Source organism: Oenanthe melanoleuca, chromosome 3, assembly GCF_029582105.1.
Source record: "Oenanthe melanoleuca isolate GR-GAL-2019-014 chromosome 3, OMel1.0, whole genome shotgun sequence".
NCBI classification, from domain to species: Eukaryota; Metazoa; Chordata; class Aves; order Passeriformes; family Muscicapidae; genus Oenanthe; species Oenanthe melanoleuca.
Window position 1 is genome coordinate 61450660 of NC_079336.1, and position 18981 is coordinate 61469640.

The following is an 18981-nucleotide window of genomic DNA, read 5'->3' on the forward strand; positions in this document are numbered from 1 at the left end:
TTTGGAGATAGATTTGTTTATTCTATGAATTCCATCCACATTACCATAAACAAATTAAAAATGCAGATTGATCTAAATTAATTTTTCTCCCTCTACAGGACATGGATGGCCACAATACATAAAAAATATAAATTGGGCACAGTTACGTTTAAATTTAATCTCTATAAATCAGGACATTTTAATTGTCTTTTTTGGTCTTTGACCTTGTTTACACTAGTTGGATCAGCTAAATCCAGCCTGTGGTATTCATCATGAGCTGTTTGTAACTCATCAAAAATTGCATTTATATTTGCAACTAATAAAGTTGGCACACTCTTGGATGTTAAAATTATAATAATGATTAATAGCAGAGGTAAATGATTTATAGCTGTAGAAATATAAAATTAAGAGAAGACTGTTATTTCAACAAATCTACAACCAACTGCTTGTTCCAAGTTTTTGACCGTTTTGTCTCTGAAAAACACAGAGCTGGAACAGGATGGTACTGAATCTTGATTATATACAAACCATCTGGTGTTAAAGATGTTAATTTCACAGCCCTTGAGATACAAGTGAACAAGGTAAGAGTACTTCTGATAACAAATGGGTTTTTAAAAAGTCCTTGGAATTATCTCCTAATCAAACATGAAAACACAAGAACTCCTAAATGCCTGATTGTTCGATTCAGAGAGCTAACAGATTAAAAGATACACTTTCAATTTCTAAAAGCATCAACAATTTGTGTTTGTTATTCAACAGGACTTTGATTTTTTTTTCCCCCAGTTTAGCGCTCAACCTCACTCACAGCAAAATCCGTAGAAAAACTACCTTGTATTTGGAATAGACATGGTGCTAATAACGAAGCAAGCCTCACAAGTCAGTAATGCTAAGTGGAATAGCATGCTTCTTCCGTCTCCTTTCAGCCCATGACTTCCTTCTGCACTTGACAAACACGGGCTGTTCTCGAGAACAACAGAGACGCATTGTTCTTGCTTCCTGTAAGGTGATGTAACTGCAATGTTGAATGGATTAACACCAATTCTGCATTTTGTGGAAAATGCCACAATTTAGAAAAACACTTTGCCATTCAGACTTTAGCAAACAACAATAACTTACTGTATCTGGCCGATGAGCAAATATTAACTTTTCCCTGTAAATTAGTCTTTAGTTTGCTTGTCATCTTCCCACCCCATTTACTGATTTCTTATCAGCAGAAACAAATGCCAGGCATATCTTGTTGGAAAAGGGGACTGCTCAATGCAAATGCAAACAGAGCTACTGAAGCTACTGCAGTGAGTAATTTTTTCTAATTATTCCAGAATTGATCCTCTGTCTACAGAAGTAATGGAAAACAATGATAGAGGAGGAGGCTTTGTGCCAACAAGTGGATTAGTCTTAACATCAATTTTAACAGGATAGGCCCTATTGATATAACATATGAACAAAGCTAATAAATGCTATTTTTCCTTCTCTCTCATAACTATTTAATTGAAGCCCTTAAAAAAAGAACATTTGATAAATCACCTACTCTCCCAGTATCTCTATCCAAAAACAGACTGCAGAAGTCTCAACATTATTTCCTTTTCCAAATAATTTTGAATTCCCTGGATATTCACTCTTGGAGTGCAAATAATCTGAAATTTTGGGGCATCTTTTCTTCATATGATGGATTATTTCTAATGCCGAAGGATCTTTTCCTCTACCGAGTGCTATACCAAAAGTTAAAGTTAACACAGCTTTTGGCTATATGCTAGTTATTCCTACTAGTTTCCTTCTCTGTGAAGTAATGTTTTTGGTAATTACCAAGCTTTCAAGCATTCTTGGCAAGTAAATTGCAGGTGAATGCAAGAAACCGACGTATTTCCTTAACATAGAGGGGTAGTTTTCCGAGTGCGGCACTTGAGAAGCGTGAGGCTGATCCTGCTCAAAGCAGCCGTAAACCCTTCAGTGAACTTGAAGCCGTTCGGGAACACAGAGCGAGGCAGGTCCAGGCGGCGGATAAGAGCAGACGGCCAAGGCCAATGATTACTCAGTCCTGACACTGCTCTCAACTCACCGCAAACACTCAAAGCATTTACTCTTGACAAGCTAGAGTATGCGTGCCATTAAAAACAAACACGAAAAGCAGTAAATGATAAAAACCCCTTTGGCAGGACGGGGTTCAGCGCAGGAAGGACCTGCCCTCCTGCAAACACAGGCTCCTTCACGTGAGCCGCAAGCTCCTCTGGAGGCTCCGGGGCGAGGCAGGGCCCCCCTCCTTTCAGCGCCGGGGAGGCGCAGCCTGACCCGCAGATGTGAAGCGCGACCGTGGGCTCGTCTCAGGGGGAAGGATATTGCAAAATAAAGCCCCGCAGGAGACGGCAGGAAAGGGCCGCCCTCGGTGCTCTCCAGCAGCCGGCACTGCCGTCCCCTCCCGGGGCGCCCCGAGGAGCGGTGGCGGCCGCGACTTCCCAAGGGGAGCAGAGCTCTTCCAGGCTGACAAGCCGCTGAGGACACGACGTGACTCCCCTTCCCCGAGAACTCCCACTCGGGACGCGGCCGGAGCGCAGAGCAGGGGGGCGGGAAAGGTTATTCCTGCCCGGAGGCGGGGCCGGAGGAGGTGCCCGGTGCTGGGGCCGCCCCAGCCCGCGCTGCCAGTGGCTCCGCAGCTGTCGCTCGCTGGAGCTGGGGCGCCGGAGAGCGATCCCACAAGTGGTTCCTCCCAGCGGCCGAGGAATTTCGCCCAAGGAGTGGAGCGGCCGGAGGAAGAGCGGGGTGTCGGGGTGGCAGGAGAAGGAGGCCGGGCTGCCGGGGGTCGGCGCGCCGGGAAGTCCCTGCAGGTGCGGGGGAGAGGGAGCGGCGCGTCATGGTGCCGGTGGCGGGCACGGAGGGAGGCTGTGCTCTCCTCCCTGTCTCCGCCAGCCTTCGCTAGCGCCCGAGTGGGAATCCCTCGCTTCAGCCCGTCCGTCTCTCCCCTCCAGCAGCTCAGCGGGACCGCTCCGGGGCGGGCGGAGCATTATGGCATCCGCCTAACCCCGGCCAGCGCAACAGAGCCCGGGGCTGCTCCTTGGCCGCCGGGATGAGCGACAGCAGCGAGGGGACGGTCAGCCTGCCGGTGCCCGGCCCGCCCGGCGGCGGGACCCCGTGCGAGGAGGCGCTGGGCAGGAGAGCGCCCGGGGCCGACGCCGGCACCCGCAGCCTCCCGCCCGACTTGGCCGCGCCGCCCGCCGCTCTCTGGGCTGAGGACGCGGCCGCCGCCGCCTGCCCGAGCACCGCGGCGCGGGCCAAGGGTGGCGGCCGGCGGACCGCGGTCACCTACGTGATCAACGAGGCGAGCCAGGGGCCGCTGCTGGCGGCGGAGAGCGGCGCCCTGCAGAGCCTGCGGGAGGCGTGCGAGGCGGTGGGCGCCGCGCTGGAGACCCTGCACTTCGGCAAGCTGGACTTCGGCGAGACGGCGGTGCTGGACCGCTTCTACAACGCAGGTGAGAGGGGCTGCCCGGCCGGGGCTGACCATCGCCCAGCGGGACCGGCTCGGCCGGTATCCCCGGGTTCGCCGCGGGGCGGCGGGAGCGGCTCCGGCCGCCGGCTCCTCCGGCGGGCCCGGCTGCAGTGACACCCCCCGGGTGGCCACCGCGGGTACCTGGGGAGGCAAAAGTGCCCCAGAGCCGCTCTCGTCCCCCGCGCTAATGAAAAAGAAACTCTTATGTCAGCAAGCTGCTGTGAATCAGCGCTTGCGGCCGCTACCAGCGGGTTAAACGTCCCCTGGCTGTTTTCTCTCCGTGTCCTAACAGAGTGCAGGGATGCAAATTCGCATGAGTGCGGGCTGGAGTAGACAGGAGCTGCGAGGCCACGGGAGCTTTGAAGAGCAAATTTGACACCAGACGTGTCGGGACAATTTCTTAGTGCTGGGACGCTCCATATATTTGTGGTTGAAAGTTTGTGCTTTTGATATTGGTTGCATAAAATACCCGCGATGGATGCGCTTGAGCAAAGGGCTGCGCACACCGATCGCGTTTGTTGGCAAGAGTATCCAGGGCTGCATCCTCTCGCCCCAGTTTGCCAGCTGCACGGTGACAAAAATACAGCAATTTCATTTGAAGGTGTGGTGGCCTGAGCATCTGTGTTATGATGCACTTGGCCCCGTTTGTAAAGATAATAACTAAAACTTTCCCCCATCTATTTATCTTACTGACAGATACATGGTGTGAATGTAGAATAAAAAATACCCCTGCTTGCTAGATTTTCATACAACTAAGGTTATAGTACTGAATTAATGGCTTTTTTGTTTAAAAAAAAACACATCAGATGCAGGAAACTGACCTGACCTGCAATTTTAAGCTTATTTATTGTGTGATGTGGCTTTGATGTATATGAAATACATGCTAAAAAGAACCATTTAACATGTTTTGTGAAATACTGCAGTTTCCTCCTCCCCTGGGGAGGGGTGAAGAAAGAGGGAAAGAAAACCCAAACAAACAAACACCTCCTAGCAGCACTCTAACCAGTGCTCACAAAAGACTTCAGCACAGGCATGCATATGCCTGTCACCTCTTGGAAATTTTGCAAGCTTTGCCTCGTGGACTGCTGCTTTCAGTTCGGTGAGGTGGGCGATTCTTAACTGTGCACTCGCAGCTTATTCCTTTTGCTCCATGCAGAGCTATTTCCTTAAAAGTAGCAACTCTCAGAAGTCAGAGGAGCTGTCCTCAGAGGTGGAAATAGAAGGCCAGAGAGTTTCGTTATAGACCTTATCTTCTCTGCGTTCAGCTCGAGAGGTTCCAAGCGCCCCGACATCTCTTCATTCCAGGGCAGGTGAAACCTGAGAGTCTCTTGTTTCTGTTGTGGAAGCTGTTGCGTGGTGAGGCTCAGGAAGTTGAATTATCCCTGATGTTTCTGTGCCTCTTACACTTGTTACTTTTTAGACTCTGAGCTGTTCAATAGGCGGGGTCTTGATAATTCATGGACGCTTTTCTTGTAATGGGAGATTTGTCTTGAACTGGGCCCCTTTTAATTCTGGCAGTAGGTGTCTGGCTTATAGTGCTACATAACTGCACACTTATGTAATATAATTTGCTTATTTCAATGGCTTTTCAGCAAACTGTAAATGTGAAAACATTACTTTTTCTTTCGTCCTGTTTGTCAGGCATTTGATGAAACTTTATGTTGCAAAACATAAAAAAAGTACTTTGTCATTCTGCTTTTGCAGTAAAGTCCATAAACATGTAAACAACTAGGAGAGTTGATCATCTCCAGTGCCTGGACTGAAAAGAGCCAGATGTAGAGATTTGATCTGCTCTACATGAACTCTGTACTCTCAGAGCTGACCAGTGATAAACCAGCTGCAATCTCAAAAACTGTGTTATGCTGCTGATCTTAGATCTAGAAGGATCTGTGGATTTTCGCACTTGTTCCTTTATCCCTGTTGCACTTTCTATACCCTTTCTATTTTTAAAGCATTAGTTGTTCTCCAGAAGCTTTAAAATAGTGAAAATGTCTCTCTCAGACTTGGAACAACATTAAGGAGTAGAAGCTGTGTAGTAGAAGAATGCAAATGGGGAACAGAGTAGGGAACAAAACTGAAACGGCCATGGAGGGTGTAGTTTTTGCAAAGATTGTTTTTTAACTGCTTTAACAGGTGGGACAGAGCATTTGTAGATGGCCTAAACTTTTTCTCTCTTATCCTTCTTGTCCTCTTTTGCTGTGTGCTTTCAGTGATCAAAGGGGATATTAGTAATAATAATAATAAAATCTGCACACTATGTAATTAAAAAAAGGTGTATGAAAATAGCACAACACGACTAAATATTAAATAAAAATTCAGCAGTGAAAGTGTTTTCCAATGATGTGATAGTTCAGTGGTCATATTCAAGGTATGAAGTCCTCCTGGATTCATTGTAAAGGCCAACTAAGTTACAAGAGTAAGGAATGATGTGATTTCATGAAGGTTTGCAAAACCAAACTTACAGCCGTATTTGTATGAAACAAAACATTTAACCTCTCAGCACTCATAATGCATGTGAATTAACTGTGATTTATGAGGATAGACCTATAGTATAACATACCTGTACATCATTAAGGCTTTCCTTTTTAATGTCTTTTTTTTTGTTTTGTATAACATAGTCTGAAGTCTTGGTGATTTCTGATGTATGTTTGCTTCATGCCTTTCACTGCTTCAAAGATAACTTGAAGGAGCATTAACTAAAATATCTTAGATGAAAATACTCATCATCCGCTCTAAATGTAGATTAGCCTACTAATAATCTCCTGCCAGCTTCAGTCAACTATGGCCCTTAAATGCTGAGATGTAATTAGCAGTGCATATTTAGTGAGTAGGTGTCAGCTACGTATAATTGAACCATGCGTGCACCAAATATTAAGGATGAGCCTAGTCTAGCATTTCTGATTGCAGTTCTGATTGCATTTTTGATACTATTTCTAAACTCCACTTGATTTCAGCAAAAAACTTAAGAATTGCTCTCAAACAGCAAATGTCAAATGAGCCTTATGAAACAGTTGTAGAAATGTCTGACAAAAACAGAGGCTTCAATATTTAATCACATTTTCTACTACTTAAAGAGGAAGGTGAAGAGAGGAAAATGTAGTTCAATGTCTTGCAAAAGCTGATGTATCTGGATTTAATCAGCTGTCTTAAGGGCTCATTTGCTTTGACAAGATGATAGCTAGAGGGATTTTTTTGTTTGTGTTTTTTTTGTTGTTTTTTTCTTTTTCTTTAGTTATTTTAAGCTGGTGCAGGTGAATTACAGGTATCCTAAATTCAACCTAATTTCTAAACACTTCAGGAATATTCTAAGAGTTCAGCAATTAGAGATATGCCAAAATGTGTCTGAGATCATTCTACAGTGCACTAGATAATCATGGTATTTTTAAAGTCACTGAAGCCATTGATATTTGTAATTAAATGGTATTTTGTCTACATTTTAATGATTAGATCTGCATATCCTGTTGATTTTCTTTAATTGCTCAGCTTGTTTTGGAAGCAGCCATAAACAAGTGTAAAGTACTTAGAATTTGTTTGGCTTAGGTAAGCATTCCACTTCCCCCCTGTCTTTTTTCGGCAGTTGAAATTATAATGATTTTCTTTCTGAGTAGATCTTTACACAATCACCTTGTATTACATAAGGACTGTCTGTACAGAGTGTTTGAGTAAAACAAAATGGATAAAAGTATGGTAAAAGGAAGAGTCTCTCATGAATCAGTAACATGAATGAAGTCAGCTCTTCATGGGAGGGAGGTGCTCTAAGTCAAGGTAATTTTTCACAAATGCTTTTAGAATTAGACAGGAATGTGTATGGTAATTTACTAGATGCATAGTGTTGAGCATTCTGACTTTTAAATATAGTCTTAGAGGGACTGGTGGAAGATGAGAAAGATCACACAGTTGCTGAGGAGAATACGAGTTTTCTAATCTGTGCAGTCACTTGTTTTAGGTTATATGTTCTCAAGATAAACACCTTGACTCATATGCTTTTCTTCTAACTTTAATGTTTTCTTATGAAGGGATATTTCAATTTCATAAGCTTCTTATGCTCAAGTTTCATCCATCAATGATCCTTAGGATAGATAGCATTTTCTACTATCTACTGCTATGTGAGGCTATTGAGATAATTCTCCAGAACAGCAATGATCAACTGAAATACTGTTCATCGAATAAGAGATGATAAAATAGGTTTAATGTCTTATCTTTATTTCTGGAATTCAGCATTATTGCTTTCAGAATTCATGCAGGCTTGGGTTTGAGATTGGCATGTTGGCTTGCTGGGCGAAACATAGTGTGCAATGTTCTTGGGAAGACTATTGAAATAAAAAAAATGACAAAAAGTTCAGGGAACTAGTATAGTCACTTGTGTGAAGGTGAACTTTTCTTCAAAGATGTTCTATACCTAAGTTGTTTCTGCAGATTCTGCAGAACATTTGCAGATTGTGCATTTAGAAACATTTACAGGTACACAGAAATGCAGTAAAGCAGTACCAGGGCTCAACAGCATTCTTGTGGTTTCTTCCTCTAAATATGATAAATTCTAGGATGCTAATTTTGTCAAGTGAGATTTATGCCTTTATATAAGTTTCCTGAAGTTTGTGAGCATGGCACACTAATGCAGACTTTCCTCCTAAACCCAAAGGAGGTCTTATTCTATTCAAAACTGATGTTCTCGATTGTAGGAGTTGATGTAAATATTTTCTGGGGTAAAATGTGGCATGTATCCTGCCATATTAGCTGTTTGTAGGAGCAAAAAAAATCTCTAGCAGACATAGTGATCACAAGTTTTATTCTATTCCACATTGTCTTTCAGAACAGTAAGGTGGTTTTCACCACCTTTTTCTTGGTGCCTCCTGACTAATGTTTTTTCATTTTACTTACAGAGTTTTGTCAACCACTTGAAATACTGCACATACTTGCTGTGATTATGCAGCACTTACATTCATATTATTTTACTTCTTTTTGGCACACCCCCCCCATTCCCCAGGTGCTACTGTAACCCCACCACTATTTCTATAGCATCATGACTGAAGAATCAAATGATAGTTCTTATTAGTGTAGCAGGAAAAATTATCATGCTGCACTATTCTTGTCCAATTTCAGAGCCCAGGACAGCTAATAAAAAATAAAAAGAAGCTTAGTCCCGCTGTCAGTGGAAATCACATTGAAAAATTCTGTATTTCAGCAGTGATGATGCAAGTGATGAGTTGGAGCAAGAGATGCCAAGTAAGTTAGTAATGGTGTGCAGACTTGAGCTGATGGCTGTCTTGAGAGTATGACTATAATCATGTCAGGAATGTGAAGTATTATGAGTACAGAATCTTTGTGTCAGAATGCATAGCACATACTGTAATATGTTTAGGTGGGGTGGGTTTTAAAGCTCATTTTGATTCTGCATATTGATTCCAGACTGTCTTAGAAAGCAGCATTAGAAACCTAAGCCAAATGCATGGCATATCTTTTGACATGAGTATTTAATTCTAAAGCACCTGTCATCTACACCTACAACAAAAATTATGAGTCTGGAAAAAATCTGTAATGGTGATACAAAGTTTGTGTGTTCTTAGTGCTAGTGGAGAATTAAATTTATGAACAAATTGTGGGATTTGAAACAACATGTTCACAAATATTTCTGTTGTGGACTAGCTGTAAATTTTTATAACTGCACTCCAATATTGATACTGTATTGCACTACGCTCATCAGGCTACTTGTCAATAGGTGACTGGAAAACGAATATTCCATCAGTTTCTGTCTGAAGGAGGAAGAGCACAGCAGATACACCACTCCATGTATGTAGGCTGTGGGACCTGGGTTCTCTTTCAGGCTCTGTCACTGGCCTGTCACAGCAGTTTGTAGCTCTGCTGTGCAGAAAGAGCTTCCTTGGGCCTCTCCCACAGCTGAGAGGCTTATCCAGCATGTGCCACGTGTGTGAATTACCAGCCATGTCTGTAATATAAATAGCACTAAGGGTATGCTCCTGCAGTGTTTATTTACTGAAGTGTTATCAGTGAGACAGCTGACTGGTGAGTCCACATGAAGGCTTTTGCTGAATGATTTAGAAATTACTGGAAGTTACTAGAAGTTAGGCTTTTGAAATTGTACTTTCTCTTTTGCACTTGAGTACATCAGGGTGATAGAACTAGTTTGGAAGTACCATGGTATTTGAAGTGGTGGGAGGAGAGCAGGTTATGAAATTGTTAGGGTCACTTAAAATACAGTAAAGATGTGAAACTCGTGAGGCATCTGTATGAGCAGACATCATCTAAGTATATTCCCCACTGGAGAAAATGCTGAATGGAATTAGATGAATGCTTTTTGAGAAATGCAGAAGAAAGCTTGTGACTGATTTTTCTGCAGTTTGCATTTCTCTAGCTCTGAACAGGATGTGTCATAAAGAAATGACTCTTGAATTGCTGCAGTCATGATAATAATTTGGCTTCTCTTTTTAGTAGCTTTCCAAAGTAAGGAAGCACAATACAAAAACATTAAATGTAGCAATTGACAACAGCTGAAATAAGTTGTGTTAAAGCCTAAAGGTTCAAGTGAAAAATAAAAAAGGCCTTATATACGTGCTTTAGCACCATTGTCCTCAGTATATATCAGCCAGTATTGCATCTTAAATAAAATTAAGCTAAGCAAGTGAAAATTTCAGTTTTAGGGCAGTTTGTTTTCTTTTGTCTCTGTATAAAACAGCTGAGTTTTGAGTGTCTTCTGTGGTGCTGATCTTTTAAAACTTGTTCCTCTCTTTACTCAGTGCTTTTGGAGCAGTCTGTTTTTGGAATTGCTGTATTTGCATGCATAGGTAACCTGCAAGTTTATTTTGTAAGTTAAATCCAAAGGAATTAAAAAACCTCAGTGGCTCTGTAGTGACAGAGATTTTCCAAGTCTGTGTTTAATAAAATGGAAGTTATTGCTGGGATTCTCATCTTTCATTGTGGGCTCCCTGCTCTAGATTGTCCCCAAACATCCACTGTCCACAGTAGTCTCCTGTCGTTTCTTCAGTGTGGCTTCTCTGGGGGTCTATACGCAGCAGTACAGACACACTCAAAGTGCAGCATTTGTTAGAGTGATATAAACATCTGTAGCAGTCAGCAAAGTCATCTCATACCACAGACCCTGTGTGTGTGACAGATGACAGATGAATCTGTTTTGACAACTGGGGGATTTTCTGGTAATTACTGAAGGGTAGGTTTCTGTAAGAAGTTTGTAATTGTTTGTGTTCCAAGAGAACATGAACCTCAGACTGAACTTGACATACAAGCACAGGCTGCTTTTTTGGTTTATATTACTTTTTTCCTCTGAGACCAAATTTATGCCTTGAGTGATGCAGATACAATATTTCAGTTATGAAGAGCTGCTCATCAACTATTAACAACAGCGTGCCAGAGTTGAGTTCTCTTCTGAATCGTGTCTGCCTTTATTCATAAACATTGGGATGAGTTTAGATGCAGCATGGGACTTAAAGATTTCCCACAGTCTGAATCATTTGAAGCCAGTGGGAATCAGTGCTCTTTCAAATCCCACAAGAAAAGTGTGGTTTGATTTAAGAGCTAGACACCCTTGCGAAAATTTGGCTCTGCATTTCTCCGTTACTGTAATAAAGTAAATGAGTTGCTCTGGGACTTGCTTGCTGATTGTGTCAGTGGGTGTCTCTTGCAGAGAGTGCACTCTGGGTGAGTAAGCAGCTGGTGCTTTCAGAGGTGAAGGCAGTTTTTCAGTGGTATCTCCACAGAAGAGTTATCTGCACTTCTTGCAGAATTTATCTGGTTTTCTTCCCCTTCACACAATACTTTTCTGATACAGTTTTAATGATGGTTTCATGACAGTCTTTCTGGCTTATTGGAGACCTATAGACTGAAACCTGCAGTCTGTGAACTGTGAAGATGGAGGTTAAACTTCTGGTAGAAGGCTGTTCTGCAGTGTGCATAAGTCACCTGACTGTAGCACAGGAAGCCCTGGATGTGACCAAGAAAGACTCAATGATGTACCAGGAGTTGTACCACTGTAGGAATTCATTTAGTTCTGAAGTGGGGTCCCTCCTGCTTGGGATAAATTTATTCAGTTATCTTAACACAGAAAGTGCTTCATTTAACTCCACCATAGAGGCACACCCATAAGATTAAATGCTCCTACTTCCACTGCTCCACCTTCAATATGATGTTTTGCAGCTACACATACTTTTAAAGCATGATAGTACTGGCTTTTCTCTATAGAAGAATGTATCTGAAGGGAAACACACTAGATGTTTGCCATAATTTTGTGTTTTATTGGTTTATTACTACTTTTCAATACCATATATTAGATATGGTTTCTTGACCTTCCTCCAGGAACCTTATAGCTGATCTGAGTGAAAATGGATTGTCTTTATCCTGAATGTATGCATGCTGACTACTGGTTATGCTTTCAATAACCTAGCATGATGATGAAAGCCAGGTTTTTAGCTGTGTGCTGCATCCTGTCTTCACTCACTCCTTGCAGCCCTTGCCATCAGGGGCAGTGACATGTGGCTTCTGTGGAGAAGGGCAGAAGCCATTTGCCTCTTGAAGGTAACCTTGTCTTCCAGGTCACAGTTGGAGTTTTTGCCAGGCAGTTGGTATGAAGAACAGAGAATCCCTCCAAATCTCTTTGGGAGCAGAATTTTGTCAGTTCTGAACATCATCACTCCTAGGTCAAGTGCAAAAGGCTCAGTGACACCATCCTGATCACTTTCACAAGAAGTGATTGTTACTTGTGTAAATAAGGTGAAGTCCTGTGTATTTATGTTCTCTATTTCCCTGAGATCAGTTTCAATTTTTGCTTTCTGCAGAGCTGAACTCCACTGTTACTTCATATGAAAATAAATATACTTCCTTTGATACTTGGAGTCCTTCACTGTTTAATCTCTTACAAGTGTTTTCAGTGACCTTGCAAATCATGCAAGTTGCTGTGCACAAACTATTTTCTTTTGGTTATTATGCTGAAACTTATTTCAGGAGGTAAAGTTCCCTGATTGAATCATTCCATATTTGTATATTATTTAAATTTTGGGACTCTGAAGACTCTAATTTCCACAACTATTTTTATGATTGCGTGTTAAGTAAAAGGGGAACAGAATTTCTTAGGGGTTGGGTTTTTTTTTTTGTTTTTTTTTTTTTTTTTTTTTGTTTGGTTTGGGTTTTATTTTTTGTTTTGTTTTGATACTGTGCTTGGTTGTTCTAGTTTCCTTTTTTGTCTTTCAGGGTTTTTATTATTTTGGGAATTTTCCTCATTTATTAACCAGGAGCAATAACTCTGTGTATAGTGAATGTGACACATATGAAGCATGGCAGACATTGCAAGGCAAGCCAGAAAAAAAAGTAGCCCATCCAAAATATCCTGTCCAGCTATCCAATGCTACTAACTTTGAGGAAGTGCTGGGGTCTTTCAGCAATGCCCAGTTCTTGTCTGGTCTTGAGGGATTATGTTATTTCCTAACCTTACATCAGAGTGAACAGAGATGTTTTTTTTTTCCTTTTAATGCTGCCAACGGCCGAGGGCAGCATGTGGGTATCCTAACTGCAGCACAGAAGGCCACCTCCAGTGGTGAAGTGTGAACTTCCCATGGCTGTGCTTAGTCCAGGTCTGTAGCTGGAGAGAAAGTACTTGATCAACCTCTCAGCATGAGGAAGGAAGCCCTTTGGCCTCATTTAGAGCTGGGGACTCACAGTGGATGTTTGGTTCTGGACAAGCCTGTTAGGCTGGAGCCTAAATGGGCAGCACTGTTCAGAGCTGAGACTGTGATGCAACCCAACCCAGCCCAGCTGTGCTAGCAGCTTTTTGCTGGACCAGTCTCAGAGTGTATTGCAGAATGTTCTCTTTGCAGATGAGAAGTGTCTCAGGCTGGATTTAGCAGCCACTCAAAGAGCTTGTATTGAAGATTTACTCAAGTATACTTATTTCATTGAGGCTTAATAACACCAGGAGTTTGTGGAGGTCATTAAGTGTGAAGTGAATTTAACATGGTTTAAATACTTCAAAACATTTGGGTGTATTTCACAATTCTGAGGTACATAGAAAAAGTCTTAAAAGTATGTGTTCTAAAAGCATTCCACAAAAAAACAAGAAAATGAGGATTCTTGCCACTAATTCTGTTACCAGAAACCATGATTTCTCTTTTCCAGCTGATGCAAGAAGGCCAAAATGCAATAAAAACACTGGGAAAATGGACTGTAAAGCAAGATATTTTGCAGCAAGCCCTGCCAAATGGGTGTGAACTGGAAAATTTCCAGTCAATTTTGTTGCTTTATTGCTTGCATTTTGGTCTCTGTTCTGCAGCGTCCCAGAAGTGTCTCTGCTTTGAATGATCAGTGTGTTGACAACCTGATACTTGTCTCTGTATCCTCTCTGTTCAAGTATTTAATAGTAGCTTCAGTTGAAAAATTTTCTGGTAGGCAGACTTACCAAGCCTTAGTGAATTTCAGTTCATGCTGTGGCTGGTTGCAAACTGGCAGATGCCTGTCCTCAGGATATAGTTTATATTCCTTATCCATTATGAATTGAAGATACGGATTCACAGACACAGAGCTGGGGTTGTTCAACACAGAGCAGACAAGATTTCATGGAGACCTCACTGCAGCCCTTCAGTACCTCAAAGGGGCTTATAAAAAGGATGGGCTTTTTATATGGGCAGATAGTGACAGGAAAAGGGGAATGGTTTTAAATGGAAAGGTTAAAACTGGTTTTCTAACTGAAAGAGGGCAGGTTTAGTGTAGATGATAAGAAGGTGGTGAAGCACTGGAACAGATTGCCCAAAGGTTGTGGATATCCCATCCCTGGAAGTGTTCAAGGCCACTATGGATGGGCCCTGAGAAACCTGATCTAGTGAGTGGCATCCCTGCCCAAGGCAGTAGGGTTGGAATTAGGTGAACTTTGATGTCCCTTCCAACCCAAGCCATTCTATGATTCTGTGATTTAGAGCTACTGCCATAGTAATGTCAAGTGCTTTTGCAGTAGAATTGTCTCAGACTTCTAACACTGAAAGGCCTAGTTGACATGGCACATTTTCAAATAACCTTCAATGCCAATAAATAAAGTAAGATGACAGTTACTGCAATATGCATATCAGCATCAAAAAAGAGAATTACCCTCCTGCTAAGTGTATACTGCTGTCTCACTCTAGCTGCAGTGCTAAGTAGGGTAAGAGGATCATAAAATCAATTCTTCTGTGCACTTACTCTCATTAAGTAGAACTGCTGGAATGGTTGAGTATATTGTATATTTGAGAGGCAGTCCCACAGCAGCTTAAGTGGAGGAGAAACTGGACTAACACGCTTCTCCCTGGTGCTGCTTTCAGTGCTCAGAGAATGACGTGATGAGGGAGGTCATGGAGCTGGCCTGATTGCTAACTCACCCCTTTAGCTTTCTGTTGAGTAAGTTCTGTGAGCTGAGCACTCATGTCAGGGGGCAGACCAAAAGCAGGACTGCAGCAGCCTGTGCTGAGATTGTCTAAAGGTGTGGTTTCATGTTATTCTTGATCTTGTCTCCTTGTGGTTTGCCTCATACCCTTTCCTCTTCTGGTCAGGGTGGCTAAGGTGGTGGCATTTCATGCTGGCTGTGCCAGCTGTTTGTGTTTCTAGTCTGATGTTTTTCAGATACTTTCAGTCTACAGGAAGCTTTTGAAAACATTCTCTGAGTTTTGCTGTGTATTACAACAAAAACTTGAGGACTTATCATCATCTTAAAGTTCAAAGATTCTGCCACCTGAATAGAAATTTTGACTACATCTTTGCTAGCAAATGAGTGTTTGTAGTGTGGTGTCCCACTCTTAAGGGAAGCAGCCAAGATTCAGTTGAAAGGAATTACAAAAGTCAGAGATCTGCAAAAGCTTACAAAGTTTCATTAGGTTATACAGTTGCCATGGAAATTGGCATGTTAGCCCCTTGTCTCCCAGTATAAGCAACAGTAGCAGATTTTGAATAAAGGGGTAGAGCGAAATGGAGGAGAGAGAGAGATGGGTTATGAAGGGTGAAAGAGGAAAAAAGGGCGATCAGCTGTCCTGGCTCCAGCATTGATCCAGCTGTCATCCAGTTATCATGCTCAGTCCATTCTTTTAGATCTTTCTGGAAATGGCTCAGAGGGCTTTGGAGATCTTTGGTGATCTTGATCCCCCCCTATTGTCCATGCCCACTTCTTGACCTCATTCATGCACTGTGTTGTGCTTATCTCCAGGGGCCAGAACAAGGACTCTTGTCCCGGAAAATGCTGCCCTACCTCTGTATGGCCTCTTTCTCCAGCCACATCCTGTTCTTTCCCACAACAGCCCTTGGTTGGCTCCACAGTTATCCGGCTATTGGTGTTTGGAGACATGCACATTAGTCTCCTTATCTTCTAGGCTTCTACACGTGGATAGCAGAGTTCAGTGGCCTATGCTGTTAAGCTGTTATCAGTTCTGGCATGCTTTTGGTTTGTGCCAATGAGGAGAGCCTCAGTAGTGTTCCCAGTGGCCTGTCTGAAGGGAGTAACCTGAGGCTAGGAGAATTTGAGACTGATGTAAACCATTTCAAGCAGCTTGGTCCTGATGCAGAAGTAGGACCTGGGGCTTGTTTAATTGGTCAGCATTGCTATTCTGGTTTCCTACTTTAGGTGTAACGTGTACCTCTTTTAAGCTTTTATTCAGAGCTGAGGCAGTACATTGGCAGTGCCATATCTATTCAGGAAGAGGGGTTAAAGATACCGCATTTGTGAATACACAATTTCAGCAGCTGTCTTAGCTTCCAGATTCACAGTCTTTCTTGAGGCCCTTAAATTGAATGAAGGGCAGTGAGTTGCTACTCCAAGTCTTAGGCCTCAATGGTCATTCAGCAAATAACCTGCTAATATGTGCTGTTTGTTGAAAAAGAATCTTTCAGATTCACCATATGGAACTATATTCCAAGTAAAGCATTTGTACATCTTTTCCAGCATGGACCATCAGTTTCTTTGTATCTGCAGGAAATGTACAAAATGCCATGACTGAATATGATTTCACCTTCCATTTTCATACATTTGATTTTTCAGTCAAACTCTAGGCCATAACTCAGAGAGAACATCTCAGTTCTTTTCTTTTATAAACAATATAATATGTTTCAATTATTAATTTCTGCTTAAATGTAACTGCCCTGCAGTTATGCTGAAAAGCCTTCAGTGTGGTAAGTGAAGAAGGTTGTCTGCAAAAGAAATGAAATTTTGGGAGCTTAATTTTTGGTTTATGCTGTTGTAAATCACTTGGTCTATGCTGGCAAAGTTGTTTCCTAGAGTTTGTTGTTTAATTTGCTGGCCTTTATATTTTTGGATAAATCTATGTGAAAGAGTGATTACTCTGCTAAAAATGAATGTGTGAGTAGGTGGTGGCTGTTGTCACTTTTTCCCCCCCCTCGTGTCTCAAGTATTTCTGCATCCTAAGTGTTTCTTTTTCTCTTCTATAGAAGATTAAGAGCCTGAAACATGAGAATTTAAGTGTTTATATTATACAAATACAAACTAAACTAGGTTTCCTACCAGTTGTGTGGGTTATTTAGTTTGTGTAAAGTTGAATATCTATTTTGGTGGCAAATATTCAGATTTACATCTGTGTAGGTTTCCTGTTCCCATGAATAACTGCTGTAGGGGAAAAAACATTCATTCTTTTTTTAGCAAAAATTACTGTTATCTTTACCATTTCAGCACTGCAGGTTGAATGGAGGTTGAAGCCTATGTTGAGTATTGCAGTGAGATCATGTATAGTGAGTCGTTTTAGATAATTGGTATTAGAACAGTTGAAATACTAACTGAATTCCAGAAGTTACTTGGAATGAAAACATTTTTACCTGTACATAGAATACAGAAGGAATAGGAATATAAGATTAAGCAAATCACCAATTTTATATACAAATGGTAATTCTGGTTACTTTGGCTCAATTAGCCTATGCCAGTCATCAAACTTTTTCTTGCCCCACTGATTTAGGCACTTGGAAGTGATGAATTCATAAGGTTCTTCTATTATGATTTTTTTTTTTTTTGTTTCAGTTGTGGGTTAGCTAGGGGTAGGTTTTGCATTCTACTTTGATTCAAAAAATATAAGTAATGGATTATTTGTAGACTATTTTCACAAGTAAAATGTATGCTTGTGTTTCTATTTTGTAGTCCTTGTTCTTACTCAAAAATATGATGCAATGCAAGACACTTAAAACCTCATTTGCAGTGCTAGTTCTGCTTCAAAAATGCTGCTGGTGCAATTATTTTTTTTTTTTTCTATACGTGGAGTTCAGCATTGTCCTAGGTTGGTGAATGTCCATATAGAAATACTTCAGAACTGAATTCAACATTTACAGTGCTCCCAAATGCTTTATCTTGAAGTCTTTTGTCTTGCTTCTGCCAGCTGTGATGCTGCCCATTCCCCTTCGTGGGTAATGTACTTACTTAAGGATTTCATCTATAGACGCTGAAGCACTTTATGGAGGGAGCAGATAGCATCTCATCATTTTAAGGATGAAACCAGAAGGATGGAGAGTAAATGACTTGCCTGAGGTTTGGCAGTAGAAAGGTAAGGAGAGAACTCGGCTTTCCTGAGTTTGTGAGCTGCTGGCCAGATCAGATGTGCTGCTATTGTGATCACTGGTGATTTAGATATGACTCATTTCTGTGAAGAAGACAAGAGCCTCCATGATAGTTACATAAAATCTGAAATTTAAAACACTCTTACACAGTGGTTGGATATTAAATTGTACTGCACTAATTCTACATTAGTGCTGTAGCCATATAGAAGTAGTTTTTCATACCAGAATCATATGCTGAGATGGGTTGCCTTTGGAAGTAAAGTTTGAGCATGTTGTATTAATACAGAGAGTGACAAGCAACAATAATCCAAGGCTGTTCTTTTTGCTGTAGAAGTGATTTGAATGAGAATGGAATCATAGCTATCACAGGCCACCTGGAATAACGATTGTCAAAGCCAAACACTTATCAGATCTGTTTAATCTCGTTTTGCAACAATTAGCAGCAATCATGTCAAGCGTTAAAGAATTTAACTCAGATGAGTCATATCCGTTTTCTGTTGGAGGATGCAATAGCGAAGTGAGGCTGGGCAGTCTGTGCTGCCTTAGAGGCAGATGGTGGTGGTGTGAGCAGTAGTGTTTTCTGTATTAATTTGCAAATTAGCTGCTTCTCAGGAATTTTGAGCTTGATTTTTCCAGTACCTTGAATACCAAGTTACTATTTATGTGCAATCATGTGGTTATTTTGGTCGAAAACTAGCGTGGGAAGGTTTGTCCTCCTTAATAAGAGTAATTTGCTTATTGCCTCCTCTCCCCTTTCTTCACTGATACTTTCACTGTTACTCTGGTAGTCCTTAGAGGTGAGGGCTAGCTCTGTGATCTGTGCTTCAGTAAGCTAAAGCAAAGAGTCATAGCTCAAACTGTGAAATTAATTTCAAGCTTGGTCTGTGCAAAAGGGAGATGAACTTGGTCGAAGTAAAGCAGCCTGGAGGAATCTGTGTCTGTCTGAACTTTTATCCTAGACTTGTGTAATTGCTGTCCTTGGGAGCTGGTGAGAG

At 41.8% G+C, this 18981-nt stretch overlaps 1 protein-coding gene across 1 annotated transcript in view; it reads left to right on the forward strand.

Annotated features, from left to right (window-relative positions):
• The first annotated feature begins 3031 nt into the window (after positions 1–3031).
• Positions 3032–18981, forward strand: part of MAP3K5 (mitogen-activated protein kinase kinase kinase 5) — a 94481-nt gene continuing 78531 nt past the window's right edge. The window contains exon 1 of the mRNA XM_056488900.1: positions 3032–3440. Coding sequence (XP_056344875.1) covers positions 3038–3440 — 403 coding nt within the window. The 5' untranslated portion in view covers positions 3032–3037. The remainder of the gene's footprint in view (positions 3441–18981) is intronic.